This window comes from Dacryopinax primogenitus (genome assembly GCF_000292625.1).
Source record: "Dacryopinax primogenitus strain DJM-731 SS1 chromosome Unknown DACRYscaffold_24, whole genome shotgun sequence".
NCBI lineage: Eukaryota > Fungi > Basidiomycota > Dacrymycetes > Dacrymycetales > Dacrymycetaceae > Dacryopinax > Dacryopinax primogenitus.
The window spans coordinates 22,401-39,667 of record NW_024467221.1 but is presented as its reverse complement, the minus strand read 5'-3'; the positions used below and the strand labels follow the sequence as shown (position 1 = coordinate 39,667).

General features: G+C 49.7%; 4 protein-coding genes across 4 annotated transcripts; 1 reads left to right on the top strand and 3 right to left on the bottom strand.

The window, feature by feature from the left end:
* Positions 1 to 284: 284 nt before the first annotated feature.
* DACRYDRAFT_91735 (MFS general substrate transporter) lies at positions 285 to 2,104 on the bottom strand (the record flags this gene model as incomplete). Its single annotated transcript, XM_040777019.1, has 5 exons — positions 285 to 295; positions 346 to 645; positions 706 to 1,451; positions 1,532 to 1,701; positions 1,778 to 2,104. The coding sequence occupies 5 exons, from the start codon at positions 2,102 to 2,104 to the stop codon at positions 285 to 287; spliced, it is 1,554 nt and encodes a 517-aa protein (XP_040623957.1).
* An 854-nt stretch (positions 2,105 to 2,958) lies between these two features.
* Positions 2,959 to 4,464, top strand: DACRYDRAFT_59431 (uncharacterized protein; the record flags this gene model as incomplete). Its single annotated transcript, XM_040775562.1, has 6 exons — positions 2,959 to 3,199; positions 3,263 to 3,345; positions 3,411 to 3,680; positions 3,738 to 3,782; positions 3,839 to 3,946; positions 4,006 to 4,464. 6 exons carry the CDS (start codon positions 2,959 to 2,961, stop codon positions 4,462 to 4,464), a joined length of 1,206 nt encoding a protein of 401 aa, XP_040623956.1.
* Positions 4,465 to 4,543: 79 nt separating this feature from the next.
* On the bottom strand, positions 4,544 to 6,682 carry DACRYDRAFT_25204 (carbohydrate esterase family 4 protein). Its single transcript, XM_040774056.1, has 8 exons — positions 6,533 to 6,682; positions 6,276 to 6,470; positions 6,025 to 6,226; positions 5,880 to 5,975; positions 5,734 to 5,829; positions 5,596 to 5,683; positions 5,405 to 5,543; positions 4,544 to 5,356 (listed from the first exon to the last, which is right to left on the bottom strand). Exons 1-8 carry the CDS (start codon positions 6,555 to 6,557, stop codon positions 5,031 to 5,033), a joined length of 1,167 nt encoding a protein of 388 aa, XP_040623955.1. The 5' UTR covers positions 6,558 to 6,682; the 3' UTR covers positions 4,544 to 5,030.
* Positions 6,683 to 8,963: 2,281 nt separating this feature from the next.
* DACRYDRAFT_18829 (uncharacterized protein) lies at positions 8,964 to 9,479 on the bottom strand (the record flags this gene model as incomplete). The annotated part of the gene is made up of 1 exon (XM_040771394.1): positions 8,964 to 9,479. The coding sequence occupies one exon, from the start codon at positions 9,477 to 9,479 to the stop codon at positions 8,964 to 8,966; it is 516 nt and encodes a 171-aa protein (XP_040623954.1).
* Positions 9,480 to 17,267: the final 7,788 nt, after the last annotated feature.

The window sequence follows — 17,267 nt, the reverse complement described above, 5'->3', positions numbered from 1 at the left end:
GCCGGTTGAGTAACTCCAACACGTCATTGTACATAGTTGCCCTGCAACAGTGATCTGTGCCGCGACCATGATTCAGAAACTTCATCAGGCCACCCCTGGCACGTAAGATTGGTTACCGAACAGGCACTCTGCACAACGTGGTCAGTGGCGCCGCGGGTGCCGCTGTTTTTCTGTTGATTCGTCCAGGGCGGTGCAAAACACGTCATACATACACCACCTACAACCACAAGAAGTAATGTTGGGAACAGCTCTGACGCTGAGAAACACCCTTTCCTTCAGATGTGCTAGAGTGTGTCTTCCGCCTTAGTGAGTACAGTCGATTATGCAAACAGCCGTGTTGCTCACACCTAAATTCGGGGTTCTCCCGATCCGTCAAATCATCAAACGCCTTGCGGTGACCATGTCCCTCTCTCAGTCCTTCAGCTGCCCTCTCTTTCTCTCGATTCCTTCGAACCAACATGATGCGGATGGACAGCATAAGAATGATAAAGAGCGCATATATGCCGCAGTGAATATACAGCGAGTTGATGTAGCGCGGCGCCCATTGGGACTGGAATATTTGAGAGGAAATAGCATTGCCGCCAGACCAGCCAATGAACGTAGCGGCATAGGCGATGACTTTCTTGCTTTGTCCCGCAATGTTACCTACATCCTAGTGTCAGCTAGATGTTACAGTTACAGCATGACATGCCACAAGACACGGACGAGAGGTCACCGTCAGGATTAGCGGCGACTGGGCTTGGAAACACTGCATGATATAGAACGCAACAAGAAGGCCGGCACGCGTGGACATCCCTGGCGTCACAGTCAAAAGGACGATCGAGCCCGCGATGTTGGGGATCGAGAGCGCCAGAATGACATAGATGGTCTGCTTTGTGCGGGATGCAGCATAGCTGCTGGTCATGAGGAGAGTCATACTGAATACTCCCAAGGGCATGGAGAGCAACTGTGAATCGAGTACATCGAATCCAAATGCCTGGTTGATCAGCAGGGCCGAGAAGGAACCAAGTCCGCCAGTGATGAGCGTGTTGAGCACCATTGCAAGAAATAACATGTAAATGAGGGGCTCGCGGAATGCCTCGCGTGCCTGGGCTGGGTTCCAGTGGGTGTTACGCAAGCCTTGGTCGTTCGCCCTTACACGCTCCACCATGAGTACTTTATCTTCTTCGGAGAAACATTTTGCGCGAGGGGGTGAGTCGGGCATCCACACGGCGATGAAGGCACCCATAAGAATGGACAGACCCGCGATGAGAATCATGAGGTACTGCCAGCCATATAGGGTGCTGTTCTGAACGTGATAGAAACCGTACCCAAGTAGGCCGGAGATTACGCTGTTGGCGCCGATCATTGTTTGATAGCCAGAGACGACCAAGGGTTGCTCGTGCCGCTTGTACCACATGACAGAGATAGCAAGGAGGACAGGGCCCGATACCGATTCCAGGAAGCCGAGCCTGTGCCGCGGAAAAGAGAAATGTCAGCCACATGTGCTGAAAGCAGCCTAATCGGCTGCAGTAATACGACAGTAACGCACACAAACCGCAACGCTAGGATTGCCTTGACATTCCTCAAGAAGCTCATTGCGAGGAGGACGAGGCCCCACAAGATCAGTGAGACACTAACAAACTTCGCGAGAGGAATGATTTGGACGAGTCGATTGGCGGGGAGCTCGCCGACAATGACGCCAATCCACAGGATGGTATTCTATGGGAATGGAAGTCAAGCCGGGCAACGGCATGTGAGCAAACCTGTCTGTAGCATCGGTGGTGATCCAGCTCACCGTAAGGGCATAATCCTGACCAACCATGCCCGTATCTTGCTGGAGGCCCATGATGCTTGCTGTGCCCAAGACACCTTTGTCAAGGGCCTGCGCCAGGTAACAGATGATCATGCAGGGCAGGACCCGTGTGTTTATGAGCCTGAGAAGGCGTCTGTTCTCTTCAAGTGTGATCACGACGGAGGGATTGAGGTATCCGACGGCTTCGGTATCGTGTATATGGTGATCGTCACCGTTGGGAGAGCTGACATACTCGATACGCTCTTCTTCGAGACCTTTCTCATTAGCCTTAGAGAAAGTCTCGGGGATGGATGCATGGTGCGAGGACATAGTAGGCGAGGGCGAACACCAGAACAGGAACACAAGGAACTTGAGTGTCGTACAGCAAGGCACTGGCAGAAGCAGAAGCAGAAGCAGAAGCAGAAGCAAAGTCACGGCTCAAGCCAACAGGATGGGATGCAGGCGCAGAGGATGGAAAGGTGGGAGGAAAGGGATTCACCCACAATCGTGCTTTCCTTCTTGGAGCTAGCTCCTTTGTACCCCACACTACACCGTCTTTTGCCATATTCAAAAGCGGCATGATAGGCTGTGGTTCCTAGCGTGGTCGCCTGGGAGCATCAAGGCCATCAATGGATCAACTGAACTTGTTCCTGGCAGACGTCCGGTGGAGGTGTGCTCATTCGTTCCACCTGCGCTTGTCAGCAAAGTCTATTGTTGTTAGGCCAGAGAACGATACACTAGATTCCCATTGAGAAGGAGGAAAAGCAAGAAGCAAGACAAACAATGGAACAAGTTCGGGTTGGCCAGGTGACTGAGGGAGGCTTCGGCTCACCGGCGCGAGCTTCCGAGATGTCACACTGCACAGCCACACGTCGCATGGGGCAATGTGGGACGATCAATTAAGGAAATCGATTTAACGTGGGGGTGGACATGAACGTCCGTCCTCCTTTTGAGAAGCAAGTCTAACATGAAAGCGAGAAGTATGCACAATTGAATCAGCTAAGTGACTTTTATCTCGGGCATCGGTTCGTCGGCACGATCTCCCGAGTCGATCCCCCCACATCGGTGTAATGTCCATTAATGTCCTGCTTCGAAATCACCAGGACAGGATCAAATAACTGCTGGCAATCTCACAGCTCCACCCCTTGGTACCTGACTACGACATACCACCACAAACGCGTATCATGGCGATCACCTACAGTGCCCTCACCCCAGAGGACCAGCAGCACTTCCTGACACACGGCTGGATCCATCTGCAGAACGCATGCAGGCCCGAGGCGCTCGACTATCTCCTCGAACACTTTTGGACACGGATGGGCGCAGATCCAAAGGACAAAAGTACCTGGCCAAAATATTCAAAGATGCCCAGGCACAGGGAGGTCAAGAACGAGGACTTCTTCAACGAGTGGGCATGGAAAGCTATCTGTACGTCTTTACCAGGTTGCCGACCAATATGCCACTTGAATGACATACCTGCATGAATCTTAGGTGAAATTGTTGGGGGTGAAGATAGGATCGACGCCGTACGCGAGCGATACCAGGGCGACCAGTTCATCTTTAACGGCGGCGGTGTTACAGCCGATGCAAGTGCTATGCGTCTCTCAAACGACCTTCCATAGCTAACTCGCGATAACAGGATGAGAGAAAGACGAACGATCCGCGCTTGCTCTCTGGTTGGCACACCGACAACGACTGGTATCGCCAATTCATCACCGCCTCGGGGAACGCTCTCACTCTCATAGTACTATTCTCTGATGTTCCCTCTGGCGGTGGCGGAACATGGGTTGCTGAGGACGGGATCGCGGGCCTTTGTGAGTGGTTAATGCAGCGACCGGAAGGGGTGGACCCGCCTTTCGAGAAGGATGGAATTTACGGGCATGTAACGAGATGTGCGAGCATCGTTGAGGTCGGTCCTCGGACTAGTTTTGAATCATTGCAACAGAGGTACCAACTAGTGGCTTAGATAACCGGCAAGAAAGGTGACGTTTTCGTCACCCACGGCCTGTTGGTACGTCTTCTGTCTCTTGCCCCTCCATACGCTCACGCTTGCCTGGTCTCATACAGCCACACTGTTCGTCAGAGAACATCCTGCGTAATCCAAGGATCATCACCAATCCGCACGTAAACCTAGCAGAACCATACAACCTGGATCGGGCGGATCCTGGGGACTACGTGCGTTTTTACTCGCCATTTCCCCTGTATCTAGCTGAAGACCTTTTCCGCCGCTACAGTCACTGGTCGAGCAAGTCATCCTACGCGCTCTCAACGTCTCCTGCCTTCCAGCATCCAAGTACTCACCCACCCGCAGCTCCGCCGTCTTCTTTCCCGGCGCCTCGCGGGCGAAGGTCGCCCTTGTACCTGAGGAGCTTGACCGGCTCGAACGCGCCGCCGCTGAGAGTGGAGGGACGGTCCAGAGCCCTTGGCTCTCTCGTAGGGGGGCGGAAGGAACGGGTCGGTTCCCTATTGATATGGAACGGGAGATAGCAAACCTGGATCAGGATTCTATCTCGCTAGATACGCAAGAGGACAAGGACGGGCGCAGGGAGTTCTTTGCTTTCCTCCGGCGGAATGGGCTGGACAGGCCATGGAGCGAGGGGGTGCAGAGGGAAGAGGAAGAAAGGGCGAACGTTGGCTCTGGGCCGGCGCGGGAAGTCGGTGCATGGATGTGGCAGAGAGACGGAATCGCGTGACATAGCGTGGCGTTATGGTGACTTGTGCTGTGGGGAACCTGTATGATGCTAAACGATGCGCGGTCACGCAAAGAATAGGGGGATCATATTATGTTTTATCTGATAGAGCGAAGCAAGAACTGACGTGAAGTCGTGCAAGGAAAAATTGTTCCTCGAGGGTGTTAAAAGCCCGAACCTGATTGTCGTGAAGAGCGTTGGTTACAGCGCGGGGCCTCCGAATAGTTGGAGGACGGAGGACAGAAAGGAAACGACATAGTCTCCATACATCTGTACGACATGTGCTTGTTGCACCTCACTGCCATAGCCTGAACAGGCCTGGAGCGAAGGGATGCAGAGGGAAGAGAAAGAACGGACCAAACTGGGCCCCGAGCCAGTGGAGGAATCCGTGGGAACTAGTATGCTGGTTCATGAAGCAACAATAGAAGAATCGTATTGTCTTTTTCTCTGATAGAGCAAGGCAAGAAGTTGAAGTAGCGTGAATCCGTGTAAAGAAGGTGTTCCTGAAGATTGTGAAAGGTCCAACCTCGATCGTCAACCAAAAACGTAAGGGAAGGTAAGATGCTCCTTCACCACATGCTGAGGCAGGAAACAGCAATGAAGGCGGGCAGGAGAAGGACGAATACCTGGCTGGTCTGCCTGCTTGCCAGGGATGTCTTTCCTGGGGTCGCCGTAGTGGAGGGCGAGCCGATGATCGTGCCAGAAGCAGTCGTCGACCCAGCAGCTCCGCTGGAAGCGTTCTGCCCTGAGATGTACTGCTCGAACGTAGGGTAAGTGACGTTCTGCTCCACATAAGGGTTTGTCTGGTTCAGCGCCGTGGCGATGGGCAGGAGGTGGGCGAAGGCAGCCTTGATCTTTGGGTAGAACTTGATCGCTTCGGACATTGTAAAGTTGGCTAGATGGGGTCAGGGAGAGGGTGGGGAGAAAACGTTGAGAGACGCACTGAGCTCATGGGTGAGCACGAGCGGCCCGGGTCGGTTGGCATATGTTCCATTATTAGCCGCATCGATGATCTCTTGGTAGTTGGCGTCGATCTGGTCTGGCGTGACCACCGGACTGCCGGTTCCTTCCCGCCAGTCGTTCTATATTCACCTAGTGAGTATATCCTAGGAGGAGCAAAGTGGGCGGACGCACGGTATCGTACTCCCACACGATGGTAGAGAGGTTGAGCTGGCTAGCGATATACCTCACGCGGTTATCGACGTCGCCGTACGGCGGGCGCCTGAACGCTATCAGTATATGCGTCAATCCGGGTAGGTGAACAACGTGCACCAGCAAAGGGGAGTGACACCGAGGATATCCTTGATGATCGACCGGGTGTAGTACAGTTCTGCAAACACCTCCTCGTTCGTGAACGCGGTCATGTACCTGGAAAGACGGTCAGTATCGAGGGTTCGGAGGACAAGGCGTGTGCTTACTGATGACTCCATGTGTGGACGCAGACCTGGTGTCCGTCGGTGATCGCACGCATGGCCTGCAGCGGCCAGTCCATGATATTGCTTCCAATATAGAACCTACGCGGATGTCAGTCTCCAGTCCGAGGGGGCCCAGGAAAGGGCGTACATGGTAGCCTTCTGCTGTTGCTGCTGCAGGAAGTCGTAGAATGCGTTGTGGGAGCAGTTGGGGCCGTCGTCAAAGCCGTACCCCCAGCTGTTGGGTTCGGGGACGCTGATGATATCCGGCTGAAGGAAGGAGACCTTGGGCATGGTGCATTCGTTCCACGACCACCAGCAGTCCGGGTCCGCGGAGGAGTAGGTCACTCCGGCTGGAAGAGGATGAGTACTTGATCAGGATATGGGGATGGGGGTGCGCACTCCAATTGCCCGTCGGTGCACCATGTGGGAGATCAGCGGGGAGCAGCGAGTTGACGCTGGCGTTGATGGACGCGAAGAGGCTGGCAGCTGCCTGATCGCCAGGGATGAGGGTGGCCGTATCCCAGATTGGAGGATAGTTCTTCTCGACGTCTAGGACGGGCTGGTACGAGTACGGGGTGCATTCATCGTTGAGATCTAGGGTAAGATGATGGTGATGTGAGGTTGCGTTATTTTGCTTGTATGGGAATTGGACATACCTATGCTGTTTGGGTCTGATACCATGTCCCGTGAGATGAATCGCCCGCGAAGATTGCGTTTCCAGCCGAGGTCGCCGTGCCCCCCACAACCTGGGTGGGCGAGAGCGTTGTAAGAAGCAAGGATGGAGAGGATGAAGGGGAAGGATGGACGCATGGTGGTGGTTTAAAGGAAAGGAGGGGAGAATGGCGAGTCTTGTAGTGCCATTAGTGCCATTGATTGACGCCGAGCGCATCGGAGTGAGATATAGATTATTAATGGATACTGCCTCTTTTATATATATTCCCCCTCACACCGCCGTCAACGTCGCAGAACGGCGTAATAGAAACTTGAGCTTGACAGATGATCTTCTGCATATTTTCTGTTTACTCTACGGGCATATACTGCTACTATTTTGGTGACTTGCCTGAGCTGATATGCCGCAGACACACTATTTACACCGACAATAGGTTGCTCATAATAGACGCTGCTCGTTATAAACAACACAGCGTCATCTCATAGACCATCAACTCGAACTAAGTACCTGTAAATAAATAATCATGCGCGCGATAAGATAAAATACCCACTTTCACAGCACAAATCTCAATCACACGCTGCGCATCGGCAACCCGAAAAACGTCCAGCAAACACACCTCGGTCCAAATTTACATGTATCATATAATATCCGCGTACCACGCGGTGTGCTCCCTTCTTTGAACGCCCATAGCGCCAGCCATCGGCGTAACTCTTCCACAACAGTCATGTTATTTACATCCTCGCCGACCGGCATGGTCCGGAACATCGGCATCTCCGTTAACGTTGGATTTGCCTGCCACTGAGGAGCGGTACCGGAACATGAAGACCTGCTGTGGCGAGTACAGCCCCCTCCCCGCTAATATTCTCTCCCCAGATGATGAAATCCTTCGGCTCAGCCTCATCGAGCTGCCCGATAGTCGCTTGACTACACAGACAGTGAGTGTTCCACAACGATCTCTTTGTCTCCATGCTCATGTACTACGAGATTCACCATCAAAGCCATCTCCTTACGCGTGGGCACGCCGGAGTCTCATGTATGGTGGGCACAGTTCGGAGGCCTGCTGCGCGACAACGGATGTTTGCTGTCCAACTTTGATAATCCACACATTGCAACGCCACCTATGGGAGGGGAACGCGGATTTGGCCCTGTGTGCTGCGAAGTTGACGGCTACCCAGCGAGAAGACGATTCTCGGTCATGGTGACCGTATTTTTCCGTCACCAGGAAGAACATCTCCCCGAATCGTCTCTTGACGACACGAGGTCGTCCCGTTCAGCATATGAACAATGGCAGATGGATGTGGATAGAAGCCGTAACGGTTCAACGCAAAGGGCATGAGCCTGAAGGCCTGCGGTTTCTTGAAATACTTCAGCGACTTAAGTTTCTGGCGAGCCCGTGCGATCCAAGAAATCATTGTCTCATAGCCGAACATCTCGTTCTTCACTGTGCAAAACCTAGCAACAGGCACCTTTGCTGTATTCCCAGCTCTGGATACGGGAAATCCCCTGGAAGGGGCTTCAATGACGGATATGTATGAAGCTGCGGTTCAATTGACGGAGGCGAGTTCTTTCCCAATGTGCATCAAGCGTGTACAGATGTGCGTTGCCTGAAGGCACTAGCGTATTTGCACGAAAAAGGCATTGCCCACCGTGTACGTCGCCCATCTCTTTGAATGTCTGGTATCCAACTCGAACGTGTCTGAAGGCTCTTGGTGCAGAGAATATCCTTGCAAATCTCAACGGGGTCAATAACGGCGCATGGAATCCCAAGACGCGATTGTTTTCCATCGATTTCGAGTTCGCTGATTGTTCCCCCGTTGTGACCGGTTTCCCATCCGAGGGATAGACTAGGCCGTCAGCCCCGGAAGTGGGTTAGCCCGTGTCGCACAACCCCCAAGCGGCAGACGTTTGGCAGCTGGGAAGTCCTCGAAAGTAAGTTCCCAGCATGCTTACTAAGCCAGACAACCCTGCCATGCGCGCACCTGAGGAATATGCGGAAATGGCAGATCTTTGTGAATCGATGACTTATCCTGATCCCTGAAGGTGACCTAGTCCGCAAGACGTCCTGGACAAGATTCGAGTTCTACAGAAAAATTCTACACACTCGCTACACTCCTACACCTCATACGGCATTCTATCCAGCATACCGGCAAACCCCATCTTCACTTATATCTACCCTGCATCACATATCGCATCAGGTCTGGAGGTTGGAGGGCACGTCGGACGGGCGTCGAACGGGGTTACGGTATCATCGGGGGTAGACGTCTTTTTCCTTTTCCAGGAAAATGAAGACGCCTTTTTCCAGGAAAATGAGACCGCTGCATGTACGGCGCTGGCTACTCTCCGTAGAGGGTTTTGGGGCGTACTATTCCACGGCTTCAATGGCGAGTGGTATCCTTCCGTGGGTTCTGGTACGGCCACTATCCTTCCTTCTCTTTCGACCAGACATCTGTCACCGACCATTGGCCTATGTGCGAGAAATCTTCCTTGCTCCCAGATGCGGCCAGTTTCGACGAAGTGACGGCTGGTGTCGACGGAGTGTCGGCTGGTTGATACGGGTACTCCAGAGTCTTGCTTCTCTTCAGCGTTGCCACCCCCGTCGACGGAGTGACGGCTGGTTTATACGGGTGCACCAGAGTCTTGCTTCTCTTCAGCGTGTTCGGGGGTGGAGGAAGGGGGCTCTTATCGTCCTGCGATGAAGCGGAGGAATGTGGAGAACTCGGTGTGTGCTGTTTGCCCGGAGAACTCGGTTCCGGCTGATCGGCTGGAGGAGCAGGGGGGAAAAGTCCATTATCCGAAAACTGCGTGTTTTTCTCCGGTTCTACCCCCATTTCCAGTGGGTTGTAAGATGTTGACAGGGCAGGCACAGGCAAGGCGCTGTTGATGGAAGCGCTTGCCAGAAGATAGATAGCAGCATAGATAGTCTTGAGTCGCATCGTGATGACTTGAAAGTAGAACCGGGGAGTGAGCGATTTATGGCAAAATGAAGATACGGTGGACCTGACCCGCAGGCAAGTAAGTGAGGGAAGTGGAAAGAGAGGATGGTAAGTGTAGCAAGTGTCCAGCACTGTGTCGCAAGCCAGTAGTCAAGTGCCTCTTCATATCTCCTCGGTGAGTGTTACAGAACCAGAATTCACCACCATGGATGCAGTGCCACAGTGTAAGGGATACGTAGATATCCCCGTACTTACCATATACGGTAACACCGCCTCTAGGGCAATCGGATCATCCGATGGACTTACACATAGTGGGTGGCTGTAGGCCACCCTTTTCTCTACCTCTCTTTAGTACACCCGCATTGTATTACTACTAGTTAATAATGCATTGGTTCAGTGTATCTATTTGGGAGTGGAAGGGCATAGTAAGCCCTTTCACTTTTTTGACACTACTCCTACAATCAGAGTACATTAGAGACTAGAGCAAAAACTGCTCCATGTTAGATTTTGGTCTCCATATAATGGAGACCAATGAAAAAATAGCAGAACAGGAACATCCCCAAAAGACCAAGGTTGGTTCTAAAGCCTTGGGACCTGGGATTGTAGATACACCCACAACTGTGCAAGGCTCTTTGAGCTTTTCTGAGCCTGGGTGAAACTCAGATTGGAGTCCCCTTCAACCAGACCCAGCATACAGGGATCAGGCTGCTGGTCCCAGCACTCCTAGGGAGCAAATGGAAACAGAGGATTCCAATATGCAATTGGATGAGGATAACTTGACCAACAACACTTCCAATAGAAGCATAGGAAAGTTTGTGGGACAGCTGATCCTAAGTAGACCAAGTGGGTCTAATGTTAATCCCCATAATGTGGGAATGGATTTGTCTGGTATCAGACAAAATAATCTTAATAACAATTTGTTAGAATCCAGAGAAGAGGCAGATCCCTTCTCCAAGTTGAGCCAAATGCTCAAAATCACTGACATTTCTCAGCACTTGATTACGCAATATAATCTGCTTGTGAACTGCAATCTGGTTAATGCTCATATGTACAATGAGATGGGCAAGCAATTGTTTTCTGTCCAATTGAACAGAATGGCTCCTATTATCAAGCCAAGAGAAAGTTTGCCCACTGGATTGGGAATACAAACATTGCCCAGCTCACTGCATTTGCTACTCCCATTGAGGGAAGAGGGCAATTCACCACATTTGTGACTCCTGTTGAGGGAAGATGAACCTAGAGTGGGTTCAGAAAGAGCATCCATAAAGGACAATGCAGTTACTGAGGAGGTTCATTTGAGAAGTCCTCCACATATGGAAATGAGGAAAGAGTCCTCATCATATGTTCATTTTGATATGGACCAAACTGGTCCATATGTCCCAAAATTTCCATTTGGAAATTCCACTAGTGGTTCTTATCAACAGAACCAAAAGTCTGCATTATGTGAATCTGCGCCATCCTCTATGTTGAGGAGTAAGACCAATCTTCTTGCAGGATTGATGATCCCAACAACTTTTATGTGGAGGATTGAGAAGTGGTTACATGTGGCAGCTGTGCCAGTAACCAATCATCTTCCCCCATCAAAAACTGGGTTCAAGCCTAAGGCTTTGGACACCTCTTATGGAGGTGAATCTGACATAGAGAAATTCATTGAATTTTTTGCAATGTTAGTTTGCATGTTTCATGCAGCCAGGGCAACTGGCCTGACTTGCAGTGATTGGCAAATCACTTATACCAGTCAATATGTGACTGGAGAAGCTCACCATTGGGTCAAGCAAAACATAGATTTAGGCCACTGGCTTAGAGAAGAGTGGACATTCTCCCAAATGATGTGGGGAATGTATGGAAGGTTCTTCTCTTCAGAAGAAATGATGAAAGCATATTCTGCTTTCGATTCCTTGGTACAAGGAAAAGACACTGTAGAAGTGTACAAGGGAAAGTTATTTTCCATTATGGGTAGGATGCATGAGTGTCCTAATGACTTCCAAGTAAAGAGGAGGTTCCTCTTCAGTTTGGCCAAGGATATTAGCACGAAAGTGCTAGAGTTCGGATATGACATTGATACAAGCACTTTTGATGCTTTATACTTGCAAGCAATAGAGTTGGAAAGAGGACTCAACCTGTCGTGGGGACTACAGGCATATAAGAATATGTCCCGGAGTATGTTCCCCAGTTGGGGATCATATGGCAATTCCTTGCCTATGAGGAGAGCAACTCCTCAGACCTACCAATCATATCAACAGGTACAAAATGAGTATAGGCATCCTGAGATGCCTAGAACTGGGGAAGGCCTTTCAAGGGGCCATTTGTTTGATAGGGGAGTTACTCCCCATAAAGATCCCACTCCTACTGGTAGTGGGAAAAAGGCTGTGATTCCCAGTATGACTGGGAATGCAAGGAAGGATATAGCTTGTCCTATTGATGGCAGGCCAAAGCCACCCTTGCCTGGGGGTAGTCTGTCTTGTTACTTATGTAACAAGACAGGCCATTGGGCAAACATTTGCCCACTACATAAGAGTGTGCATCACACCACACACAAAGTGGTGGAGGATGATGACATCCTGAATGATGATGGTGTTTATGCCATACTCACTGGGATGCCCCCAGAAGAGAAGGAAGAGGACAATTGTCCTGCTGAGGAATTTGGTCTATATGACCTATTTGATGAAGTTGCTGATTATCCTCTGGTGGAGGATTTGGCCAATATCAAAGATATTGATGCCATCAATGAGGATGACAGTAAACCTGTAAGTGTGCAGGTCATGTCAATTAAGCCTTTTGGCTTAACAATGGTTCGAGCTGCACCAGCTCAGACAAAATTTGCCACCGCAAAGATGGTGAAGCTGGAAATATGGCAAAGGGACAGTACTGTCCGCTTAGGTAGAGGCCAACCTCTATGGGATGAGACAGCTGCCTCTCCCATTGAATGCTATATCAGCATTGCTGGTTTCCCAGCATTTACCTTGCTGGATAGTGGGGCAGAGATTGATACAATCTCCACAGACTTTGTCTGAGCCCATGGCTTGGAATACATGAAGCTCAAGTGCCCCATTGCCCTGCAACAGATGAGCAGGGGAAGCCATACTGTGATACAGTACAGTATCAATGCCAAAGTTGACATTGAAGATTGAGTAGTCAAGCACTATTTCGACATTGTCAACACTGACAAATACCAAGTAATACTTGGTATGCCCTTCAGTAAGAAGTTTGAGATCATGCTAGATCTCAGAGGGAAAGATCTCCAATTTGGGGGACCTCAAGGTAGATGGATTGCCTCAGGAGAGGCATTGTCCCATGGGATATAGAATAGTATCCCTAAAAAGGACTTGTCCCCTCTTAAAGAGGCAAAATGTCCCAAAATGCTGGTGTGAAATGAGTGCTCACAGTGCGAACACCCAGGACAAAAAACCCAGTGGTTGCTGGGGAAGGTCTACATTCCTATTCTGAGGAAATGCTTGCCGGCATAAGGGAGGGCCTTATGTCTGAAATAGAGGATCTCATGGGTGAGATCCCACAAAAGATTCCCCCTCTGTGGAGGGTAAATCATCATATCAATTTGATTGATGATAAGGCTGTTTATAGGACTAAATGTCCTGCTTGCCCTGAAGTGCACAGGGATGAGCTTCACAAGAAGACTCAGTGATGGGTACCAGCACAGATGCAACAGGCATTGCCTGTGTTGTGTCAAAGCATAACGGTTGCTTGCAAATGACCATGGACTGTCAAGAGAGAAACTTGAATATGGTGAAGGATATTACACTGATGCCAGACCAGGATGAGATCCATAGATGGGTTGCAAAACACCCATTTCAATCCAAGTTGGATCTTCAAAACACATTTGAAATGCTTCAAGTGCATCCAGATGACATCTGGAAGACTGCATTCCAGAACCCATTTGGAATGCTCCTGAGCCAAGTAGGCCAACAGGAAGATTGTAATCTCCCAGCATCATTTTAATGAATGATGATGGACATCCTACAGGAGCATTGGATGCATAAGGTAGTATGCTACCTTGATGACATTTTTGTCATGGGCTCTACACTGTATGAGGCCCTCACAAATTTAAGGATTGTATTTGCAATCCTTAGAGAGCAGAAGCTCTACTTATCTCCAGATAAGGTTGACTTGCTGTCAAGCAGCATAGAGTTTCTAGGACACAAGATCACCAATGATGGTGTGGATGCAGACAATGATAAGATGTCCATGATTAGGAATGCTAAGTTTCCTACAGATGCCAAAGGAATGCAATGCTTCCTTGGTATGGTAATGTATCTGGCACCTTATTTGCCAGACATAGCCAGATATACTGGCCTGTTGTCAGCATTGACACACTCTAATAGGAGCTACAATGTCACTCCTATGCACGAAAAGTGCTTCAAGAGCATAATTGCCCTAGCAATGGACTGCCCAGTCCTGAAGCCCATTGTTCCCAAGAATGGGATTCCAGTCTTCATCATATGTGATGCATCTACCAGTGGGGTAGGTTGTTATTATGGCCAAGGGCCATCATGGGACAAGGTCCACCCAGCTGGATTTCATTCCAGGCGATTTACAGACGCCCAGATGTCATACTCGATGTACAAGCATGAGCTTCTGGCTGTGGTGGAGGCTCTCATCAAGTGGGAGAGCCAATTGATAGGTATCCCTATCACAATATGCATGGATCATTTGCCATTACAATACCTTCAATTGAAGGCAACTCTGGCTGGGGACAGAGTAATTTGCCAGCAGGAATACTTGCAGTGATTCAATATTGTAAAGATATTGTATGTCCCTGGAGAGAGGATAGTGGACTGGATGTCATGCTTGGCAAGCTTGTCTGAGCCAGTACTAGCTGATGCGCTAGTGGACAAACAGTACAATACTCTTTCGGATGCTCGAGTTGCCAAGTTGCAACCAGAAGTTGCTGTTTGTCAGATGATGACTTGCTTCAAAGGCACAAAAGTGTCCCCACAAGAATGGGTAGTACCCAATACTCCTTTGCCTGCTCACAAGGCAAAAGTACCTCATCACCCTCATGGATGAGTCAAACAGTGAGTTGAGCAGAGTGCTGAACTCAATGGTGTTTATACTGACCATGCTGATGTGGTAGCATCCATTACTACTGCTGCAGGAGCCAGTGCAGAGATTATTCAGGTGGAGCCTGACTTTCTAGTGCTGGCCCCTGCAGGGGAAGTAACAATGCTACCCAGTGTTGGGTCTGCCAATTGCAGTGACAAACCATTACAGTTCCAGCCACATGGACAGCTTGCTCTGTTACAACAATCAAACATGCTTATCAAGCAGATGCCTTCTACCAGAAGACATTGGCAACTTTGCCAGGTTTGAAGATGTGGTTCATTGAAAATGAACTTCTGTTCATTCAACACCCTCAGCGTGGTATTGCTTTGTATGTGCCTATTGGGCAATACAAAGGGCAAGCAATATGGTTGCTCATTTCAGCTAGCGCTCACATTAGCATTGGCCACTATGGCAATAGGAAGACAGTTGCCTTCCGAAAACACCAATTCTGGTGGTATAGCATGGGTAAAGATGCAAAACATCTTTGCAAATCATGTCTGTGTTGCCAGATGGCAAAAGACAGCACAGAGAAGCCTAGCAGACTTCTCCATTCACTTGAACTCCCTGGAGCTCCTTGGAGCTCCATCACCATGGACTTTATGGGTCCTCTCCCTCTGTCCGAGGGATATGATTACCTCTTGGTAATCATTTGTTGCCTTATGGCTATGGTACACTTAGTACCACTGCTTACAATGTCATCTTCTGTGGATGTCACTCGGATATTTGTACAAGAGGTCATACATTTGCATGGCCTTCCAGCTAGCATAGTCTCAGACAAAGACTCAAAATTTACTGCCATGTTTTGGCAGGCACTGCATAAGCAGATGGGCACAACATTATTGATGTTGACTGCATTCCACCTGCAAAGGGATGGAATGACTGAGTGTATGATATGCTCAGTAAGTCAAATGCTGCACATAACAGTGGCAGATGACCAGTCAGACTGGTGCTCATGTTTACCTATGGTAGAATATGCAATTAGTGCTAGTGTTTCGGCAAGCACAGGTTTCAGTCTGTTCAAAGTGAATTATGGACATCTTCCATCATTGACATGCCTGGTCAAACACTCTGAATGGGAGTATCAAGGCATGGACTGATTTGTGCATGAGGCACAATATGTGGTCCATATTGCAACAGATGCAATAATAGAAGCCCATGTTGACCAGGCTTTCCATGCAAACAAGTGTAGACAGGCTTTGCCTGTATATGAGAAAGGAGACTTAGTCTTCCTTTCTACTTGTAACTTGGTGATTCCCAAGAATTGTGTGGTTAAGCTTATGCCCTGATTTGTGGGGCCCTTTCTCATTGAGAAAGTTACAGACATGGGTAATTGTCTGTTAGCCCTCTCAGAGAGCATGCAACAATGTGGAATACATCCTGTATTCCACACTAGCCTGTTATGGCCTTACATCCATGGAGACAATTGACTCTTCCCAGGAAGAGATCTGGACACCATATTCAGTGATGCTCCAGATGGAGAGCAGTTTGTTGAGCTGATTGACAATCATTGTTGGCAACAATGAAAATTAGAATTTCATTTTGTTTGGTCTGATGGTGACCAAGCTTGGGAGTCTGCCCAAAAGGCAGATCATTTCACCCAATTGGATGAATACCTTGAACTTCAAGGTGTGACAATGCCTGAGGACCTCCCTAAAAGGGTAGCCCTAAGGCCCTGAGTCATTGTCAGACCACATGCTCTGACAATGAAAGGCCCATGGCCTTCCTTTTCCGCAATCATGGCAACAGAGCATCAGTGGAAGCAATTCCACAAATTTTGGGCAGTGCAAAGGCCACTGAGGAGAATTTGCTCCTCTCCCTCTTACCACCACCTTCTCCACTCCCCCAGGTGGTTCAAACACATATCTTTCTTTTGTGCTCATCCAGCACCTTGTCTCTTGCACTATCTAGTGCATTAGCTTTGCTTGAAGCTATTATGGTGTCTGACCCAGATAAGTCTTCATCCCTCCTGCAGATGATGAGGAGATGATGGAAGCCCTTCTGTCCATCCCTCCCCCCACCACTCTGCCTATGGCAGAACCTGTGTCTGCCATACTCCCCATACCTGCTGCAGTGGTCCAGACAGTCATGTCTGCCCCTGCCCCTCCTCTTTGTGTCTCTGATGCTCTCCATCCATTGGTTGTTCACATGACCAATGCACCATCCTCTGCCCCCATACAGGGTGAAAGCTCTGGCTCCCCAGCAGCCGTTTTGGCTCCCCCAGGGCCTCCCATTCCCCTTCCTTGGGACAGGGCCCACAATGACAATGTTGCCTCCAGCAGCTATCAACATCATGCCCATCAGGGCAAGCATTATAGTTCTTCCAATGACTATTATGGTGACATCTCCCCCTGGAGGTCCAAGGACGAGTACTTGCATCCCCCCACTCTGGATTTTGCTCATGGGTTGAGCGACACACGTTACTGCGACTCGTGCATGGAAGGTTGGGAGCCATATCCATGGCTTGCACTCCATCTGACACAGAATGTGGAATTGGCCATTTGTGGCCAAGAACAGCTTGCTGACAAGCTGGTATATAATTGTGTCAAGTTATGAGATGCAGAGCAGGAGCTCGATTGCCTTTGGGGTGAGTGTGAGGAACATGCAGATGAGATTCATAATCTCAAGCATGATTTTGAATCACGGATTGCTTGTCTGGAGGACTCCCTCAAGACAAGCAACAAAAATCTCACTCATTCTCTCAATGAGAATGCTTGCATGTTGTCCAGG